The 18,079-nt window shown below is 38.4% G+C and overlaps 3 protein-coding genes across 3 annotated transcripts; 2 read left to right on the top strand and 1 right to left on the bottom strand.

The window, feature by feature from the left end:
• Nucleotides 1-3,764: 3,764 nt before the first annotated feature.
• On the bottom strand, nucleotides 3,765-4,962 carry LOC116174965 (oxysterol-binding protein-related protein 11-like). The gene is made up of 3 exons (XM_031493003.1): nucleotides 4,523-4,962; nucleotides 4,215-4,474; nucleotides 3,765-4,016 (listed from the first exon to the last, which is right to left on the bottom strand). The coding sequence occupies exons 1-3, from the start codon at nucleotides 4,850-4,852 to the stop codon at nucleotides 3,944-3,946; spliced, it is 663 nt and encodes a 220-aa protein (XP_031348863.1). The 5' UTR covers nucleotides 4,853-4,962; the 3' UTR covers nucleotides 3,765-3,943.
• A 1,461-nt stretch (nucleotides 4,963-6,423) lies between these two features.
• LOC116173813 (U1 small nuclear ribonucleoprotein A-like) lies at nucleotides 6,424-7,521 on the top strand. The gene is made up of 4 exons (XM_031491524.1): nucleotides 6,424-6,592; nucleotides 6,641-6,888; nucleotides 6,934-7,184; nucleotides 7,234-7,521. Exons 2-4 carry the CDS (start codon nucleotides 6,652-6,654, stop codon nucleotides 7,391-7,393), a joined length of 648 nt encoding a protein of 215 aa, XP_031347384.1. The 5' UTR covers nucleotides 6,424-6,592; nucleotides 6,641-6,651; the 3' UTR covers nucleotides 7,394-7,521.
• Nucleotides 7,522-13,303: 5,782 nt separating this feature from the next.
• Nucleotides 13,304-17,107, top strand: LOC116173511. Its single transcript, XM_031491016.1, has one exon. It carries the CDS (start codon nucleotides 13,304-13,306, stop codon nucleotides 17,105-17,107), a length of 3,804 nt encoding a protein of 1,267 aa, XP_031346876.1.
• The last annotated feature ends 972 nt before the right edge of the window (nucleotides 17,108-18,079 follow it).

Below are 18,079 nucleotides of genomic sequence, written 5' to 3' on the forward strand. Positions count from 1 at the left end.
GGAAGACTCGCCCCGGTAAATTCGCCCCCAAGTAAATTCTCCCCCGGAGTATTCGCCAGCAACAAATTCGCCCCCGGAGAATATTCGCCCCCAACAAATTCTCATCCGAAAAATTCGCGCCGACAAATTCGCCCTTAGAAGATTCGCCCCATAACATTTATTAACCCTCGGAAGTAGGTAATTAATAGGTTGGTTTGGTAACATATTCCAATCTCGTAGAGGTAATTAAACTTTTTTTAACATTATCCCTTTCAAAATACGTAGTTCTTCACTTTGTTATTGTATCACAGTCTAATAGAAATAATGTATTTTTACCAAGGAAACGTTTGGTTCGTTCGCAGAAAAAATTTATTCAGTTTGATTCCTCGGTATTTCATCTTGGTCTTGCGATCTATATCTACATTATCCCTTTCAAAATACGTAGTTCTTCACTTTGTTATTGTATCACAGTCTAATAGAAATAATGTATTTTTACCAAGGAAACGTTTGGTTCGTTCGCAGAAAAAATTTATTCAGTTTGATTCCTCGGTATTTCATCTTGGTCTTGCGATCTATATCTAATTACACAATGACAATCTTGATTTTTTAAACGCGAAATAATAAGATACAGTTATTTAGAAAAGGTTTTTTAATGTTTGTAAAATAGCACACATGAATTATATAAATACGAAAATGTAGCACGATTTTGTATTTACGAAAGGTGGAATATTGTGTTTGATTTACAATAAAATAAACTCTTCGTCTATTAGGATTATAATATTTAAAATCTTAGAAAATCGTGCACAAAATTCGTTTTTTTAAGTATCTAAATCTAACTACCTAATTAAAAAATAGGAAGATGCTGCAACCAAGGGTATTGCACTGAAACGTCGAATGAAGTCAGACGTGCATTTGCGTGAAGAGTTGCACCAGGAGTTGGACGATGCCGCAGGGAATGATTCAACCCATCCTAAGAGATCCAGTAATGTGGGTAATAATCAAAAAAGCAACTACCAGAGCACGGGTAAGACTATACCTAGGACTATACCGGGAATAGAATCGCTGCAAAATTTAGAGGTGACGTCTCTTTCTGGCCGAAATTTTGGAAACAGTTTAACGTCGCTATTCATGAAAATAACTCGTTGGACAAAATCGCTAAATTTGCCTATTTCAAGTCTTTTTTAACGGGTAAAGCTATGATTACTATATCGGGTAAAAGTACATACGACAATGGTAAATAGTTTAGAATTATTGAAATCCGAATATGCATGCACCGAAAAGATTATCGATAATACCATTGAATAGGTAAGTAATTATGATTACTTATTCAATGTCGATACTTATATGTACAACAATTTTGTTGTCTATGCTGCAGTTTAAATATTATATGGCAAAGATACTTTTCTCTAATTATAAGATTTTCTTATTATTATTTAAAAATTCTAGTCATTGGCAGTAGGCAAGGTTAGTAAATAATAAATCTTGGGCAGTATAGGTACCTATCATTGGTCGGAACAAAAATCAGCTTCAATAATCCAACCGTAACCTAGGTAGGTACATCCGTAGAAAGATCGTGAAAAAACCGACCAAGAATTGTTTTTGTACGGAGTTATGAAATATTCGCGATTTTTTAAAATATTTTTTTAAGAGCTCTCATCAACGTTTTCATTTGGTGTAGGTATTTTCTCAAAAAAACAACAATTTAGAATTGGTACCGCAAGAAGTACCGCCGGGCTGACCTGAGCATACTCTGACAGGTCAAAGAGTTAGCTTCCCTACTAAGAAGCTTATACGCTTAAGGGGAAGACTTCATGAAGCGTATCTTTCTGAAGAAGAGAAACATCCAATGATATTACCTTCGTCTTACATATAGTGGAATTATCGCAACGTTATCAGCAATACGGAAGAGATTTTGAATAGTAAAAGCCACACAACCGTTTAAACCTTTATTAATAAGTGTTTAAAGTGCAAGTGTTTGAAGGAAAAGTCTGGTGATCAACCTCTTGCACCTTTACCGAAAGATCGTGTAACGTTATCGCGTCCTTTTGACATAACGGGGATAGACTTTTTTGGTCCTTTATACATTTTAACAAACAAGCCTAAGCTTCCAATGACTGACGAACTGAGCGGACAGCAATAAACTGTCCGTCTCAATAGACAAAACGAAGTAGGTACATGGTTTTTCGCTCCAAACTACAAAGAAAAATCCATATGCAACCGATCAGTCCTCTGCAGAGTTTTAGAATTCTAGTACCTGGGACTGTTGTTAGACCATACGACCACTTTTGTCAAGCATGGCTGACAGCAATTCGAATAGTCGAAAAAGGTAAAATCCTTTTTATAAATACACGCGCCTAAAATGGAATCTTCCAATGAAGTCATTAGAGTTGATTTTCAAACTGTCCAGTTCTTCCCCTTGAACATTTGGTTTGATAGACTCAGACATTCCCATCGTGGTTAGGAAACTGGTTTCGCTTTAGTCCTTATTCCTTAAAACCTATATAAGTTCCCGGAGCGGAGGCTTACACTCAGCTTACAGAATAACAGAACGCTACTCAACGAACCCTATGCGTTATTGCTAAGCATCCTCCTCATCACCTCCTTCTGCAGGAGCACTATCCTACACAGGGCGAGTACCTGCACCGTGTTTTACGACCACATTTCTACCAACGACTTCCGTTTTTTCGGCTACCAAGTGTCACATAAGCACTTTGGTCCTGGGCGAATGGCAGGTCTAGGTAGTGGTGCGTCCCTTAAAGGACGCAATACCTAAGCATTATTCCCTAACATCCAGAAATAGTTAGACCAAAGTCATGTCCCCGCGGACGCGCGGCAGTCCTGTTCTCGCACGAAGGATTTAGATGTCATCGAAAGCGTTTCCTATGACGATCATTGTCCGACCTATGGGGTCTCCCACACCATTGCTCACCGTATTCTCGCTTGTCGAGAATGTGATGATGTCCGAGCTCTTTTTGTTGGTGAGTATATCTCCCCTTACCCTGATTCCCCTTAGACGGCCATCCTGGATCTGGTTCCCGATGTTAACGTCCTTGTGTGTTTGCGTCTTAAGTGTTAATATTTGCGCCCAAGTAGAAGCCAGAGTCAAATCGTATCGTAATTAATTCTTTCTTAATTTTGACTTTTGTTAATGTGTTTCTTTTCGTCACAATGGCAGTAATAAACGTTATTCTATTATATTCTATACCGATGCCTTTAGAAGATTTTTAAGTTCCTCGCCTTTATTTTTTTGCCCCCGCCGTAGTAGTGAAGTAATTTATATTGAGTTTGTTATCAATTATTTTTATTTTTTTTTTTAATTTATAATAATTTAATTTTTAAACTATTACCGTAATTCCTGCTTAAACACGATCCTATTCTTATTCTCTTAGATTTTTGGCCACGTTATGGGGACAAGTTAGGTACTCCATATGTAAAACACTCTCAAGTTTCAGTTACTCTATCTGCCATTGTCTGCACAGCGTGCATCCCTTCTAACGTGTACCAACTCCCTAACTTGATCCATCTCAAGCAGTCTGTTTGACCAAGACAGTGATGGACCACTTCCTTCCTTCTGGTACTTCCAGAACTTAACCCAGTTGAGGGTCATTCCAACAACTTTGTCAAATGGTTGATATGACTTAAGTGTCATATCTATAGTTCCTTCAGGTGGGCTCAACAACAAAGATCTGATGAACTATCCCCTTGATTATTCAACCTTTTATCTCACAAAACCCTGACAAGGTTTTTCTTCTGCGAAATGAATGGAAAAACGAAAGGAATTAGGGGCAATCAGATTTATATTTACAACTATACAGTCAACTTACATTAATTAAGTTACCACAAAATAAATAAGTAGCTACATTAAATGCCTTAAAAATGTCAGTCATGATAATAAGTAATTGATTTACGACTAATCTATGTACAGTTTCTATACAAATAAATAAAAAATGCCACTTAAAATCACTCAACAACACCTTAGTTCTCTGATAAGTGAAGTCGACTTGCTGGTCCTAACAACAGATTCCGAATACTTTTTCCTATTTAAATATCATTATAAATTAGTAAACTTAATACAAGCCATTACAAATACTACTAGATCGTCTCAAGCTACATCGTTTAATAACTGCATAGCCTAATTACTACCATTCAAACACTTACAATTGACCTGGAAGAGTTTCCAAAACACATTTACGCAACTATTACTAGGAATGTATTAATCATCGTCTGTAACGAACCCTGTTCTCGCCTGTTGGTGTTGGTTCCTTTGAAGAATATTCAGACATTGAAATAGACAATGTAAAGATGCCGCAGAAGTTGCTTTAAGTAACAGTAGGTTGGGATCCGTAAAACATTTACCGCCCGATGCTTCGATGACACGACACAAAGCGGCATCCGCCTGTTCAGTTTGTTGCAGTTGTGTTCGGACGCTACCCATCGCGTCAAGTACTGCCAAATGCTCACGAGGTGGTAGTGGCGGACTGTGAACGCTGATCGCCTAAAACGAGGACGATAAGGTAACTCTTAACACTCAATTGACAATTACTTTTGTGTGAGACTCCGCAACCGCTCTCAGGCCGTTAACCCACTCCTGACGAGCTCGTGCATCCTGCGCCCGTAGTTTCAACATGTCACCAGAGGCACAATTCACAGTGAACGTCTTCGAGTCCTCGTCGCTCGGACAAATGACAGCACCTGCCAAATGCACTGATCCTCTTGGCACATTCCCGTCGGGCTTTTCGCCTTCGCACAGGTAGTAATGGAGCAGACCCGCGTGAGCGTCGACCATAAAATATCGGTACTGCCAGCCCTTCATAACGTTCGTGTATTTGTATAACTGCCCAGAAAAATGTCTGGGTGTCGAATGTAAGTCCATAACTAAATATTATTGAATTTGATTGGATTAATTTAGATTTAAAATTACAATAATTTAGGATGATTGTTTTCAAATTAAATTAACCTAAAAAATATTTATTGATACAAATTTGTTTGATATTTCTGACAGGACAAAGGAACTATTAGTTCGAATTGCTCACTATCTGAGATATACAAGGTGCGACAATTAAGGATGTTTGGAAAAAATTGAGTAGTAAGCAGAAAAGTCGAAAATTTGCTTTTCTTAAAAATTACTATAACTAACGACCTTTCCATTGAGTTAGAAAAGTAATGGAGGGAATCAAATGCTTGGCCAGACGTAGACCACGGGAACCAAACGTGGCCTCTTACTGTGATTAAAGTACCACACCACTTCCGTTATCATTAGCGTCTCACTTCAGTGGCGTAGAGATATAATTTTCTTTCCACTAATAGGAATAATAACAAAAAAAAACGCTCGAAAAAACGTATAGAAGGAGTAAAATATATGCTCGTGCTCGTGGTAAAGTAAACAAAATAGACAAGGATGGGAAAGTATGCAGATTTAATATAATCATTGATTACAAATCTAAATATACATCGATGTGTTCCATTAGTATAATTAAGGCCAGTTTACTATAGCCACTACAACTTGACAACTCCCATTAAATTCACTGTGTTGATCAATAGCTACAATTGATTGGTTGGTCTCAGGTTCATTACAAGTTTTGATAGTACTACCTACTGCATATTTGACGAGATATTTGATGAACATTTTCCGGTGCAACCTTTGGTCGAAATCACAGTCAATGAAGCGTTGTGAGCACAAAAGTAAATTTCGAGAGCTGTTCTTGAGATATATTTACAAATGTTAGGTAACCATTTTGCTCGAAGTACTGGTTCGTTTGGAAAACTAAGAAACATAAACTAGGTACCTACAACCTCGCCTACAACATGATAAATGACATGTCTTACCGATGAAAGGAAATGCCCTGTTTCTTCCCTTTATGAGAAATTTTGCATGATACGCAGCTAATCATTCTCAATTCACAAAATTGCGTGTGATAAAAACACTATGCGGCAGCATTATTTACTCTATGGCGGCAGTTAGTTATAAACCAGAGCACAAACCGATCCGAAATTATTAGGTACTTTAAAATGGCAAATTTAATAAAATTTGAATTTGGTGGAAAACTGACAGTGACAGGACCCGCGTTTTCATATGTCAAATAATGTCGGCCAAAATGTACCTTCACGGGAACCTATCCACGCGAGTGGCCTCTATCTGTGGCAACTTCCGTCTACAAAAATTCTTACCCCCTCTACCATTATATTCCCTCCATTAGTTTGCTAACACAATGGACCTTTAAGAGGTCCTTTTGGCTCATACCAGTACATATTTCTTGGTACATTTTGCAAAGTTGTGTTTGTTGATCTAAATCTAAAAGGTCCTGCTGAGTAAGAATCTGCCAAATTGTGTAAAATTGTATTTTAAAAGTAAAATTAATTGTCTCTTCCGAGGCTCCGTTTTCTCTCCAGATTCATAACGTTAATTGACGAAACACTCTGTATGGTTAGTGAATACCAAGTAGGGGATTTTGTTTTGGGTACGTTGGTACTGTTGGTAGAACTGTAGCGTAATTTTAACCCAACTATTGTTTACCGGTGCTTTTTTTTGTATTCGGTTAATTTTCGGCTTTTGCACCGTAATTTTGAAAGTTCTTTACCAACAGGCGTAATATACGGTAGAAGTAGATAACAGGTTTGGAAAGATCAAATCGCATATTGTTTTTCTAACCTCACTTTTTAGTCGTTTACAAGATGGATATTCGACCAAATAATACCATTTATATCAACAATTTAAACGAAAAAGTTAAAAAAGATGAACTGAAGAAGTCTCTATATGCCATATTTTCCCAATTCGGTCAAATCCTAGACATTGTTGCTTTGAAAACTCTGAAAATGAAGGGACAAGCTTTCGTTATCTTTAAGGAGATTCAAAGTGCAACAAATGCTTTACGTTCAATGCAAGGATTCCCTTTTTACGATAAGCCAATGGTAAAAATGGTCAGGTGTTTTTTAATCTATCACGTCTTATTGCAGCGAATACAGTACTCCAAATCCGATTCCGATCTAATAGCACGAATGAAAGGCACTTATACGGAACGACCGAAAAAGATTCGTCCACCTCCAGTTAAGGGCGAGGACGAGGCGCCCAAAAAGAAAAAGAAGAACAAGGACCCTAACCGAATACCTGGTGGAAGTAATGCTGAGCAGCCGCCGAATCAAATTCTATTCTTAACCAATCTACCTGACGAAACCAGCGAAATGATGCTGTCGATGCTTTTCAACCAGTAAGCTCCCACTTTAATATTACTCGATGTAATTAACTCGAAATTTTAGATTTCCCGGGTTTAAGGAGGTTCGTCTCGTTCCCAACCGGCACGATATTGCTTTTGTGGAATTCGAAAATGAGATGCAGTCGGGTTCGTCAAAGGACGCGTTGCAGGGCTTCAAAATTACACCTACGCACGCTATGAAAATAACGTTTGCTAAGAAATAAGTTCGTGTGTACGGCGTGGAGGAATACAATTTTAATTTTGTAATATTAATTAGGATGTAATATTTTTCAATTGATAGGAATTTATGTTGCACATGAATAAGAATAAACAGGACAGCCTTTTGTATATGTAATGTAAATTTTATGCTTAGAAATTAGACGTTCTGTGTAGGTTTGGTAGGTAATTAGGGGTGGCATGTAATCCTTCTGCTCGTTATTATCACAGATAAAATTAATATTTTATGTTTGCTATTATCGTCTTTGAAAAAGCTCCTTAGGATCAAGTGAAATACATGCTGCTCCTGTGTTTGGGGTTCAGAGCTGTTTCTTGGTGCACTCTGTAAGTTATAGGAACAAAGTCAGAGTTTGATATGTTTGACACTGATCATATAGCTATTGAGCATTTTTTTTATTGGAAAAGATCCTAAAGATTTAATTAAATTCAGTTTTCTCATACACTCAAATATAGACAATTACTTTCCTTGGTTTGGTCATGAGATAAACAAACTCTATGGTTTGGTTCACTGACGTATCGGCGCGGAAGGGGGGGGGGGCTATAGTCTAGTTTCGGTACCCCGCAGCACGCCCTGTCTGTCTATCATTAAACTTGATTTTGAAAGATTTCAAAATGAGAGGAATGGTTTGAAGCTTTCTTTTCCCCAGATATCTCTGTGTTTTGACTTATTATACGCGCTACAATTGCACAGTAGGTATATGCAGTTCCTATCCACACTTCCTACACAGAGGTTTACCTTAAGCCTTTGGCTAGTAGAGACTTAATTGGCCCCTTTGGCTATTTTGTTAGACTTCAGCGCTTCTGCCCTGCCCCAATTTTTTTCCGCCATCAGCTGGTTGAGGTTTCAAATGCACTTCAGTACCAATTTAGAATTCATCTGCCTGCGCCCTCAGCACTTACTACGGTGGGGGGTCGGTTGCTATGGGATTCTTCTGTTATCCAGGTTTCTCTCTAGTTAATAGAATCTATGGGCATAATTGCAAAACCTCTGTCTAAAATATTGTTGCGTAATGGTCAATAGTGACAGACAGTGTAGGTACATCCTTCGCGCCCCATATATGACACTCACTTCTTCTCTTCTGTTACAGAACCGCCTATGTGTAGTAGACACCAGGGGCGGACTGGGTACTTACGGGCCAGGTGGAATTGCATAGGTTACGGGCCATTAAAGTATACAGCAGATACTTATACATTTCCAACGGGCCATTATGACGTGCAGGCCAGGTGGCAATCGCCACCCGCCTCCCCGGGCCAGTCCGCCCCTCTTTCTCGTCCATAACTTTTGATTGAGAAGTCTGATCGAAAAAGTACGAATTGTTTTGGATTCTACGCACCAAAATTAATAAAAAAAGTGTTTTCCCGAGAAATTTTGGTGCAGTCGATTTTTGGTAAAAAAGGAAGGTTATACACTGCCTTTTTTTGAGCCCCGAAAAAAAATTGTCTCAGATCGACCCGGAAAAAAATTTTCTTATAGAATGTGGCCTGTAGAATCCATAATTTCAAACAGTTCCAAAATTGGGCTACTAGTTCAAAAGTTACAGCCCTTTGAATTTTCTTTCGAAATTGGTTTCTAGTCCATAACTTTTGATTGAGAAGTCCGATCGAAAAAGTACGAATTGTTTTAGATTCTACGCACCAAAATTAATAAGAAAAAGTGTTTTCCCGAGAAATTTTGGTGCAGTCGATTTTTGATAAAAAAGGAAGGTTATACAGTGCCTTTTTTTGAGCCCGAAAAAAAAATTGTCTCAGATCGACCCGGTAAAAAATTTTAGGGTAGCTCTGCGGTGCACCACAAAAACATTTTTTGCTTCATTTTAAAGTACTCCTTTTTCGGAAATCAATTACAATACATGTTTTTTAAATTGCAGCTGATAAGTAAAAGTAACAAAATATACAATCCAAACGAGGCGCGTCGCCTATCATTGTATTTCAGCACTTTCATGCTACGACAAAAAATGATAAATTCATTGTAAAACACTTCAATTAAAACAGAATTTTTTAATTTTTTAACAACCTAACATCAACCCGATTTAGAGAAACGTGTTAATAATTTATTAATAGTGCAAGAAACTAAATACAGCACATACTTATAAATTTCCAACGGGCCATTATGACGTACAGGCCAGGTGGCAATCGCCACCCGCTCTCCCGGGCCAGTCCGCCCCTGGTAGAGACGTTTGTACTTAGTTTTGAGGAGGATCCCCTGATCCCATATTCATCGCATTATTATAGTACGGCGCATTTTTGCAAATTTATTTGTAAAAAGTAGCTTTTAATCTCACTTTGGCTGGCTGGCTGGCAGCAAATGTGGGCACGTAGAAGAACTCTTGTAGAATGGCAACGGGTGTACGACTGTACGTGTATCTACAAGGCCGTGTAATTTGTCAACCTTATAAGGACAGGGCTACATGATGTGGCGACATCTGGGCGTCATCCTCGAGCGTAGTTAACTAACGTGAAGGTTTTTCAGGTTTTTTTTATTTTCTTCGAGAGGTAGTCAACTTCGGGCGCCTTTTACTTTCCGTTGCAAATTTGTCACGCGGTTTAACGTTTCGTAAATCTCGAATCGCTGTCTCTCTTTCTCGTGTCGCCAATAGAAGCTCGAGCAATGAGAAGTGTCCGAAAAATTAAGTACTATCTTGTGGAAGGTTTTTAGCGAAATCCACCAAAATGTGTGAATGTGGTAGCTTCCGACAAGATCTAAGTGATGGTGGAGTGAAAACTTCAAACGCGAATTTGGAGTGAACGGGACGTCGGTAAGTGGGTACCGTCAAAGGGAATGTGGTAGCCTTCGACAAGATCTTTTATTGATGGTGGAGTCAACACTGGTTATCAAAACCCTAATCTGCCACACAAAAATGCGCTGAAGTCCCTTCTATCTCACACGAGGACTTTGATAATTTTTTTAATCTGCGAGGAGTATGAGTAAATCTATAAGTTTTCAGTTTCGGAAGACCTGTGCTTCTACTCATTGCGTGGTGTTCGCAAATCTCGGTTTTCGGTTTGTATTGTTACCTAAGGCTATGAGAGTTCGGGCGCAATTTTGGTCAAAATCCCATGTTATTTCCCATAAGAAATTCTAAGGTCCATTTCGGTCATTTTTGTATCACTTCTGTCATGTGCGCATGCGCGTCCCGGGCTCGCCGGCAGGGATGTCGTTGGTCGCAGGGGGCCGGAGTGTGGTATTTCGGAGAGGCGTTGGTCCGGGCAGCCGGGGTGTGGGAGTTGTGTGGGAACTTTTACCGCCTCAGCTTAATCGACTTATTTCGACAGCCGTGGTGTTGGTATAGGCTCTCGGGGTGAGGGACTGTTTTTCCGTCCCAATTAGTTTCGCTCCTTTTTTTTCGGCAGCCCGGGTCAAGGTTATTTTGGGAGGCTTCAGTTCGGATCGAGGTTCGAACCTACTTCCCTCCGCACTTACTGCTGTATCAGAGGTCGGATAACCAACTGCGCTACCAGAACTATGTACTACAACTTATCGACTGATATAGATGAGCCGTGTCTTTCCGTTTGCCTCGAGGTATTTCGACTCATATTGTTGACAGTTATGCTTCTCATGAGCGTTGCGGTAAATTTGTAGACGCGGCGATTCGAACCATCGATCTTTGCAATTAGAACCATCCATCTGAACCACTCGGCTACCGCGCCTTAACCATATCTACGTTAAAACAATCATAGGTAATTACGTGTGCTATTTATAGAATAAAAGGAAGCATTGTAGAAAAAATCAGTCGGCGGCCGCACCGTTTCCCGATTCTCTAATTATTAAAACGAGAATTAGTCGACGTGTTGTTTAGATTTCCTATAATTATATGACATTGCATCATCCAGCTGTAATTCTAGGTAACTTGCACTATCCAAGTCGTACGTGTATGGATGTTCTTCATATTCATTTTGCCATTATGGATAAAAATAAATGTTTATGGAATAGACTTCCTGGGATGGAATGTGTAAAAATGATCGGTCAGCTATTATACAATCGTCCTCTCCCTTACTACTTCATTGTTGAAAGCATTGTAAATTTAATTACGAAGAATAATTTCAAATTCCAATACATAAATAGAACAAATGCAATTCTCGTATCATAGTACGCATTCAAAAATTATACTGGGGCGTATTAGAATTCTTTTTGGGGAGCTTCATGGTAATACAAGCGGTATTTGGCAGCTACGGGAATGAAAAAAAAGACTGAAGAAAAAACTGCGCTACATTGGTAATCTTTCCCGCGATTTTACGTATAGTAACACTTTTGGCAAATTCTTTTTACCACCGCGCACATCAAAAGTTCGTCGGGGAACATTCCAATATAGGAAATGCACCGGGATTTTTTCATGTGTCCATTTTTGTGAAACTACCTTCTGCATTCGCGCGCACGCAAGGTGCTTTTTTACTGTGAGTTCGAAATTTCGGGCGGCTATGAGGTATCCAAATACGAGTAAGTGCACATCCTTTTTGCGGCGAAGCAATTTCTTACATCCCCCAATCTCATAATGAAGCCGCCATGCCTACTTGAACGATTCAGTATTGCATTATTATGTTCACACACTAAAAAGTGTAATTGGTCCATAAAATACGCGTTGCACTCATTGCAAATGCTTACCCCACCCCAACGAGCACCCTGTCGTGTTGGACTGGAGAATGGAGATGAAAGTAAATTAATTTCAAGTTCAAAATATAAACCTATAAACAAATGCAATTCTCGTTAGCGGTACCTAATAAGTATCTCTGCTCTTGGATAGTACTCATTCAGCACAAACTATCTGAGCCCTCACTCAACGGTATTATAATTCGTTAGCTCTGTAGATAATTATTATGCAAATCGTCCTTTTTTTGTCAATAAATGGTATGGAAAGCGGTACTTTTTTTCACGATTTTTACCATGCTTTTCCATGGTGTTTAGTCCTGTCTATGAACAATAGCTCAAATGAAGAGTGACAGTAAATCGCGATTGTCAATTATATTATTCAATTATGGGTAATTAAGGATCACGTGTTGAAAGTGTCTTTTTTCATTAATATGCTTGATTAACTCGAGCTTCACCCTCATTAATCAAACTGTAAATTCATGAAAAAACGTATCACTTTCAAAACTAGCTGCACAAATATATCTATTACGCTACATTTCCCGTGTATTACGTATAGCAAGTCTCATTCAAAATGCTTGCCCCAACACTGTAATTCAAAGCGCCTGTCGGTTTCTTGTTGGACTGGAGATGAAAGTAAATATAAACAAATAAGTACAATAATGTGTTTCAACTTTTAAAATTGCGGAAGCACGCCGCACGCGTGTAAAAAATAGTGATGAATCGACTTTGTTCTTTTCTGAAACGAGAGCCAAGGCGAGCGCAGTTTTTCGCAGTAAAATGCACACTCTCATTAGAAATTGCATTTTCAGCGCCTTATAAAAGGGTGATTATTCAGATTTCTTTCCCATTTCTATTCTAGTATTGCTTGCAACTAGACGTTGCGTTTGTGTGTTTATTAGTTACCTACCTATCTTTTGGTGTATTATTAGCAGTAGTAGTTATTGTTTTAAATTTATTATTATTTGATGTGCACGTAACTTCAGCGCTTTATAAAAGGTGAATTATTCAGATTTTTTTCTCATTCCTGCTCTAGTATTCGTTGTGTTTAGACGTGTTGTGTGTTTATTAGTCGTGCTGGTGAGTTTTATTTTTATTATTAGTAGTTTTTTTTTAGTTTATTATTAAAATTGGTTAGACGTGCACGTAACTTCAGGGCGCTATAAAAGGTGCATTATTCAGATTTTGTTACCATTCCTATTCGAGCATTCATTGTGTTTCGACGTTTGTGTTTATTAATCGTGTTGGTGAGTTTTATTATTATTATTAGCAGTAGGTTTTTTAGTTTATTGTTAAAATTCATTAGACGTGCAAGATGTTTGCAGATTTAGTGAAACACATTGCAGGTATTTTAGGTGTGCTAAGAACTAATTACAGCGATAAATCAGTTAGGGAAGGGATAAGAGAGTGTGATAAAGCGACACGTAGGATTCGGAATTCTTTGCGTGGAGCTTTGCCTATAGGTGAAAAGCAACATCTTGAGGCTTGTTTACGAAATATTAAATCGATGCGTAAGCATTTTAAATTAGAACAAAAGAGGGGTCAGGGTATAGCATTGAACAAAGAAACCGCAAAGCATCGCGTTCATTGGGATGACTCCATTTCAGCATTTAGTAATAGAATACGGACTGGTGTTATTACTAATCTCAAACATAAAGACCCCAGCCGCTTCTTAGTGGACTGTAAGGTAATCTTCAAACGACAGGTTTTGAACGCGTTGAAAAAAGACGAGGCTGTGAAAGTAAATGCGATTTTTTGCGGGGAATTTGTGATTACTCAAGGGGAAAAGACTCTCAATGAGTATAAGTACTTCACAACATCAAATGCGGCAATATATAGGGGTACTGACATAGAAGAGTGGTTTGAGGAAAAGGTTAGTAAACCCCTAATGAAGAAGTTATCGGAGTTTCAAGAATGTAACAGTGGTTGGGCACTTCAAGCCGTCGTTAATTTAGGGGTTAATTTAAACAAATTTACACCTCAACTTGGGTCTTCATATATTGAGTTACCTGTCCAGATCAAGAGAAAAGAAGCTTGTATCAACGTCAAGAACGAGGATCAGGCGTGCTTTGCGTGGGCGGTGGTATCAGCATTGTATCCTCCTGATAAAGATCCTCAAAGAATATCCAAATACCCTCACTACTCGTCTGTGCTTAAGCTAAAAGGGATCCAGTTTCCTATGACAATGAGACAAATTTCGAATTTTGAAAAACAGAACAATATCTCCATTAATGTGTACATTTTGAAGAAAGAGAAAAAAGATCAGTTCAGTACCCTGCCTACATACCTAACTAAGGAAAAGATGGATAAACATGTGAACCTGCTTTTAGTGCAAGACTGCTATGAACAACCCACTAAATTTCATTATGTTTGGATCAAAAATCTTTCACGACTAGTATCAAAAAAGTTAGGCAAAAGGAATGGGCAAAAATATGTTTGTGATAGATGTTTACACTATTTCCATTCTGAAGACAAATTAATTAAGCATACTGGAGACTGCATGCAGAGGAATGATACCGCAATCAAGATGCCTACGGAAGAAAAAAAGATGTTGAAGTTTAAAAATTTTAAAAATAAAATAAAAGCCCCCTTCGTGGTATATGCAGATCTCGAGAGTGTCCTGAAACCTAGCGCGAAAAAGACCGCATACCAGCAACATATTCCGGCAGCTGTGGGATACTACTTCAAGTGCTCATATGACGAATCTCTTTCATTCTACAATAGTTACCGTGGTGAAGATTGTATGCGGTGGTTTGCTGACGAGATGAGTCAACTCGCGGAAGATGTCTCTACAGTGTTTCTTTGCCCTTATAAGATGCAAATGACTCCACAACAAGAAATCGAATTCCAAACAGCAACTCACTGCCACATTTGCGAACAGCCATTTACAGCAGGACAGAAGAAGGTTCGAGATCACAATCACCTCATCCCAGAGAACAACTTCCGCGGAGCTGCATGTGAAATTTGTAACGTCAACTATCAGGACACTCATACAATTCCGGTAGTATTCCACAACTTGAGTGGATATGACGCTCACTTTGTTATAACGGATATTGCCACTAGAATGGGTGGTAAAATCGACTTGCTTCCTATAACCAAAGAGAAATATATCTCTTTTACCAAACATATCAACGAGTCACGCATCAACTTTAGATTTATAGATAGCTACCGGTTTATGGCATCATCCTTAGATAAATTATCATCAGCTCTAACAGAATTTCCCAATCTCAAGTCACAATTTTTTGCACTACCTGAAGATCAATTTAATCTTTTAACTAAAAAGGGTATTATGCCGTATGATTATTTAGACTCATTTACCCGTTTCGATGAGCCTTGCCTACCTCCTCAAGATGCGTTTTACAATAAATTGGAAGATAAGCCTTGTCCCCGTAGGATGTATCGTAGAGCTCAAGAGGTGTGGAGCAAATTTAACTGCAACAATTTAGGTCAATACGTCGAGTTATATATGAAGACCGATATTCTCCTCCTTGCGGATGTGTTTGAGCGATTTAGATCAAGCTGTATTAGTACTTATGATTTAGATCCAGCCCACTACTTTACACTGCCAGGCTTTACTTGGGATGCCATGTTGAAACACACGCGGCAAGAGTTAGAACTCCTTACCGACCAAGATATGTTTCTCTTTATTGAGCGAGGTATTCGTGGGGGTTTGAGTCAAGTTTGCTCTAAGAGAAGAGTTCACGCAAATAATAAATATATGCCCAAGTATGATTCAGCGAAACCTGATGTATATTTAATGTATAATGATATTAATAACCAATATGGATGGAGTATGAGTCAATATCTTCCTTATGGGGGGTTTCATTGGGTAGATGCTAACATCGATGTTACTATGATCCCGGATGATGCAAATGAAGGCTACATTTTAGAAGTTGATTTGGAGTATCCGAAGCAGTTGCATGACTTACATCAAGATTTACCATTTTGTGCATTACATATCAACCCGAAAACCATGAAACCACCATCTAAAGCTAAAGAAACTTCAAAACTCATGGCAACCCTAAATAATAAAGAAAAATACGTCATCCACTATCGCGCCTTGAAACAAGCATTAGCTCACGGTTTAGTTCTCACTAAAGTACATCGAGTACTAAAATTTAAACAGTCCCCTTGGCTAAAGTCCTACATCGATCTGAATACGAACCTAAGAAGAAATGCCAAGAATGAATTTGAGAAGAACTTGTTTAAGTTGATGAACAACGCAGTCTTTGGGAAGACCATGGAAAATGTTAGAAAACGACTTGACGTTAAATTATTATCCAAATGGGAGGGTCGTTATGGTGCAGAATCATATATCTCAAAACCAGAATTTAAATCTTGCGTTATATTTAATGAGAACTTGGTGGCGGTAGAAATGAATAAGCTTGAAGTATATTTAAATAAACCTATATACGTAGGTCAAGCCATTCTTGATTTAGCTAAGACGACCATATACAGCTTTCACTACGACTACATGATGGATAGATTTGGAGGTAATTGTACTGCCGTTTATACTGATACCGATAGTTTAATTTATGAAATTCGAGAGCAAGACCCGTATACGGTTATTAAAAGCGATTGCTTCAAATATTACGATACCAGCGATTATAACCCTAATAACCCATATGGCATACCTCTTGTAAATAAGAAAGCCTTGGGTATGATGAAGGATGAAAATAATGGGAAAGTAATGACTGATTATGTAGGATTGCGATCTAAACTCTACACGACCAAAGTATTAACCACCAAGGATGATTTAATAAAATTACGTCAGAAATTAGAAGCGGAAGAGTATGAGGAGGATGAAATTGCTACGATTATTAAAAATTGCGGTTTGATAAAAAAGGCAAAGGGGGTAAAGAAAAGTGTAGTAGAGACTAAAATTTCTTTTGATGATTATGTGGAATGTCTGGAGACCTTTAAGCGCAAAACAGCATCTCAAAATTTGATTCGAACAGATAAACATCAAGTGTATTCTATAACACAGTCGAAAATTGCTGTAAGTCCCGAAGACGACAAGAGGTATCTAATTCCCGACTCATTTAACACTCTTCCGTGGGGGCATTATGCCATTGATAAACCTCAAGATGTTGCCGATGAACTGATGGATGTTGATTAATCTGCAGATTTGTTATCCCTCCTAATATATTTTTGAATTAGTTGTTTCTATATCGATCTATTAATTTACCAACTCACACTTTTTTTACTTAACCAGGTCTACAATAGATTAATTCTTAACAAAAAACCTGTTAGATGCAGATCTCTTAACTAGAGTAGAGTTCTAATACGACCCGGGGACCTATCACCGGTTGGCGTATCAAGAATAAATGAGCCCCAACAGGCATGTGGGGCATTGTGGATGTTGCGGAAAGTTATCTGGAATCACCAATCGGATTAATCAAGGAGATAGTTGTACTCTCTGCAATTACAGATCAGCAACCACTTCTGCCTCTGATCAAATGCGATAACATTACGTCTAATTTAAATGTAAACAATGTATACATTTTTGAGTTATGTTAATAAATGATACCTATATAAACATCAAGGAGTTTTCATTTCTCTAGGGAATAATTTGCGATTTCATTCTAGCGAATGTTTTTCTGATCTTCTAGCGGTAGCTTGTATGTGCGTAAAATAAGGTTCCCAATTGTTTTCACAATGAAAAAATATGTCTTGGCATTTTTAAAAATTGTACACTATTTCCTTTTTTTTCATCATAATCAACGTTCCGATCAATCCATCTTTTTGAATCTACCCCGCATGTTATTCTTCGATGTTTCGTCAGGTACGTGCGGACTAGCGTTGCGCTGCCTTCTTGTTTTGTATTGCGGTGTGAAGGTTCTCCAACGTCTCACAGCGCTCCGGTATGCAGGAATTCACACAACCCCGGTCCTAAAAAGCAAACTCAGACCGACGGCTTTGGTGATGTTGTTTCCACTGGCGGATTTTTGTTTCTGGAGTCGTGTAGGGAACTTAGCTCTCGTCCACCGGCGCAATCTTTTTTGCACAAAAAAAAACGAATCGAGTCGGGCATGCGGATGGAAATCTGCAACTGTTGTGGAAAGTTATATGGATTAATCAAAGAGATAGT

Source organism: Photinus pyralis, unplaced genomic scaffold, assembly GCF_008802855.1.
Source record: "Photinus pyralis isolate 1611_PpyrPB1 unplaced genomic scaffold, Ppyr1.3 Ppyr1.4_LG6, whole genome shotgun sequence".
Taxonomy (NCBI): domain Eukaryota; kingdom Metazoa; phylum Arthropoda; class Insecta; order Coleoptera; family Lampyridae; genus Photinus; species Photinus pyralis.

Bases quoted from the DNA above. Each gene is read 5' to 3' on its own strand.
- LOC116174965 (XM_031493003.1), bottom strand. From the start codon at position 4,852: ATGGACTTACATTCGACACCCAGACATTTTTCTGGGCAGTTATACAAA. The intron at 4,475-4,522 runs GTAATTGTCAAT...TCCTCGTTTTAG, and splicing joins TTGCGGAGTCTCACACAAAA to GCGATCAGCGTTCACAGTCC. The intron at 4,017-4,214 runs GTTCGTTACAGA...ATATTTAAATAG, and splicing joins CACCAACAGGCGAGAACAGG to GAAAAAGTATTCGGAATCTG.
- LOC116173813 (XM_031491524.1), top strand. From the start codon at position 6,652: ATGGATATTCGACCAAATAATACCATTTATATCAACAATTTAAACGAA. The intron at 6,889-6,933 runs GTAAAAATGGTC...GTCTTATTGCAG, and splicing joins CTTTTTACGATAAGCCAATG to CGAATACAGTACTCCAAATC. The intron at 7,185-7,233 runs GTAAGCTCCCAC...TCGAAATTTTAG, and splicing joins CTGTCGATGCTTTTCAACCA to ATTTCCCGGGTTTAAGGAGG.
- LOC116173511 (XM_031491016.1), top strand. From the start codon at position 13,304: ATGTTTGCAGATTTAGTGAAACACATTGCAGGTATTTTAGGTGTGCTA.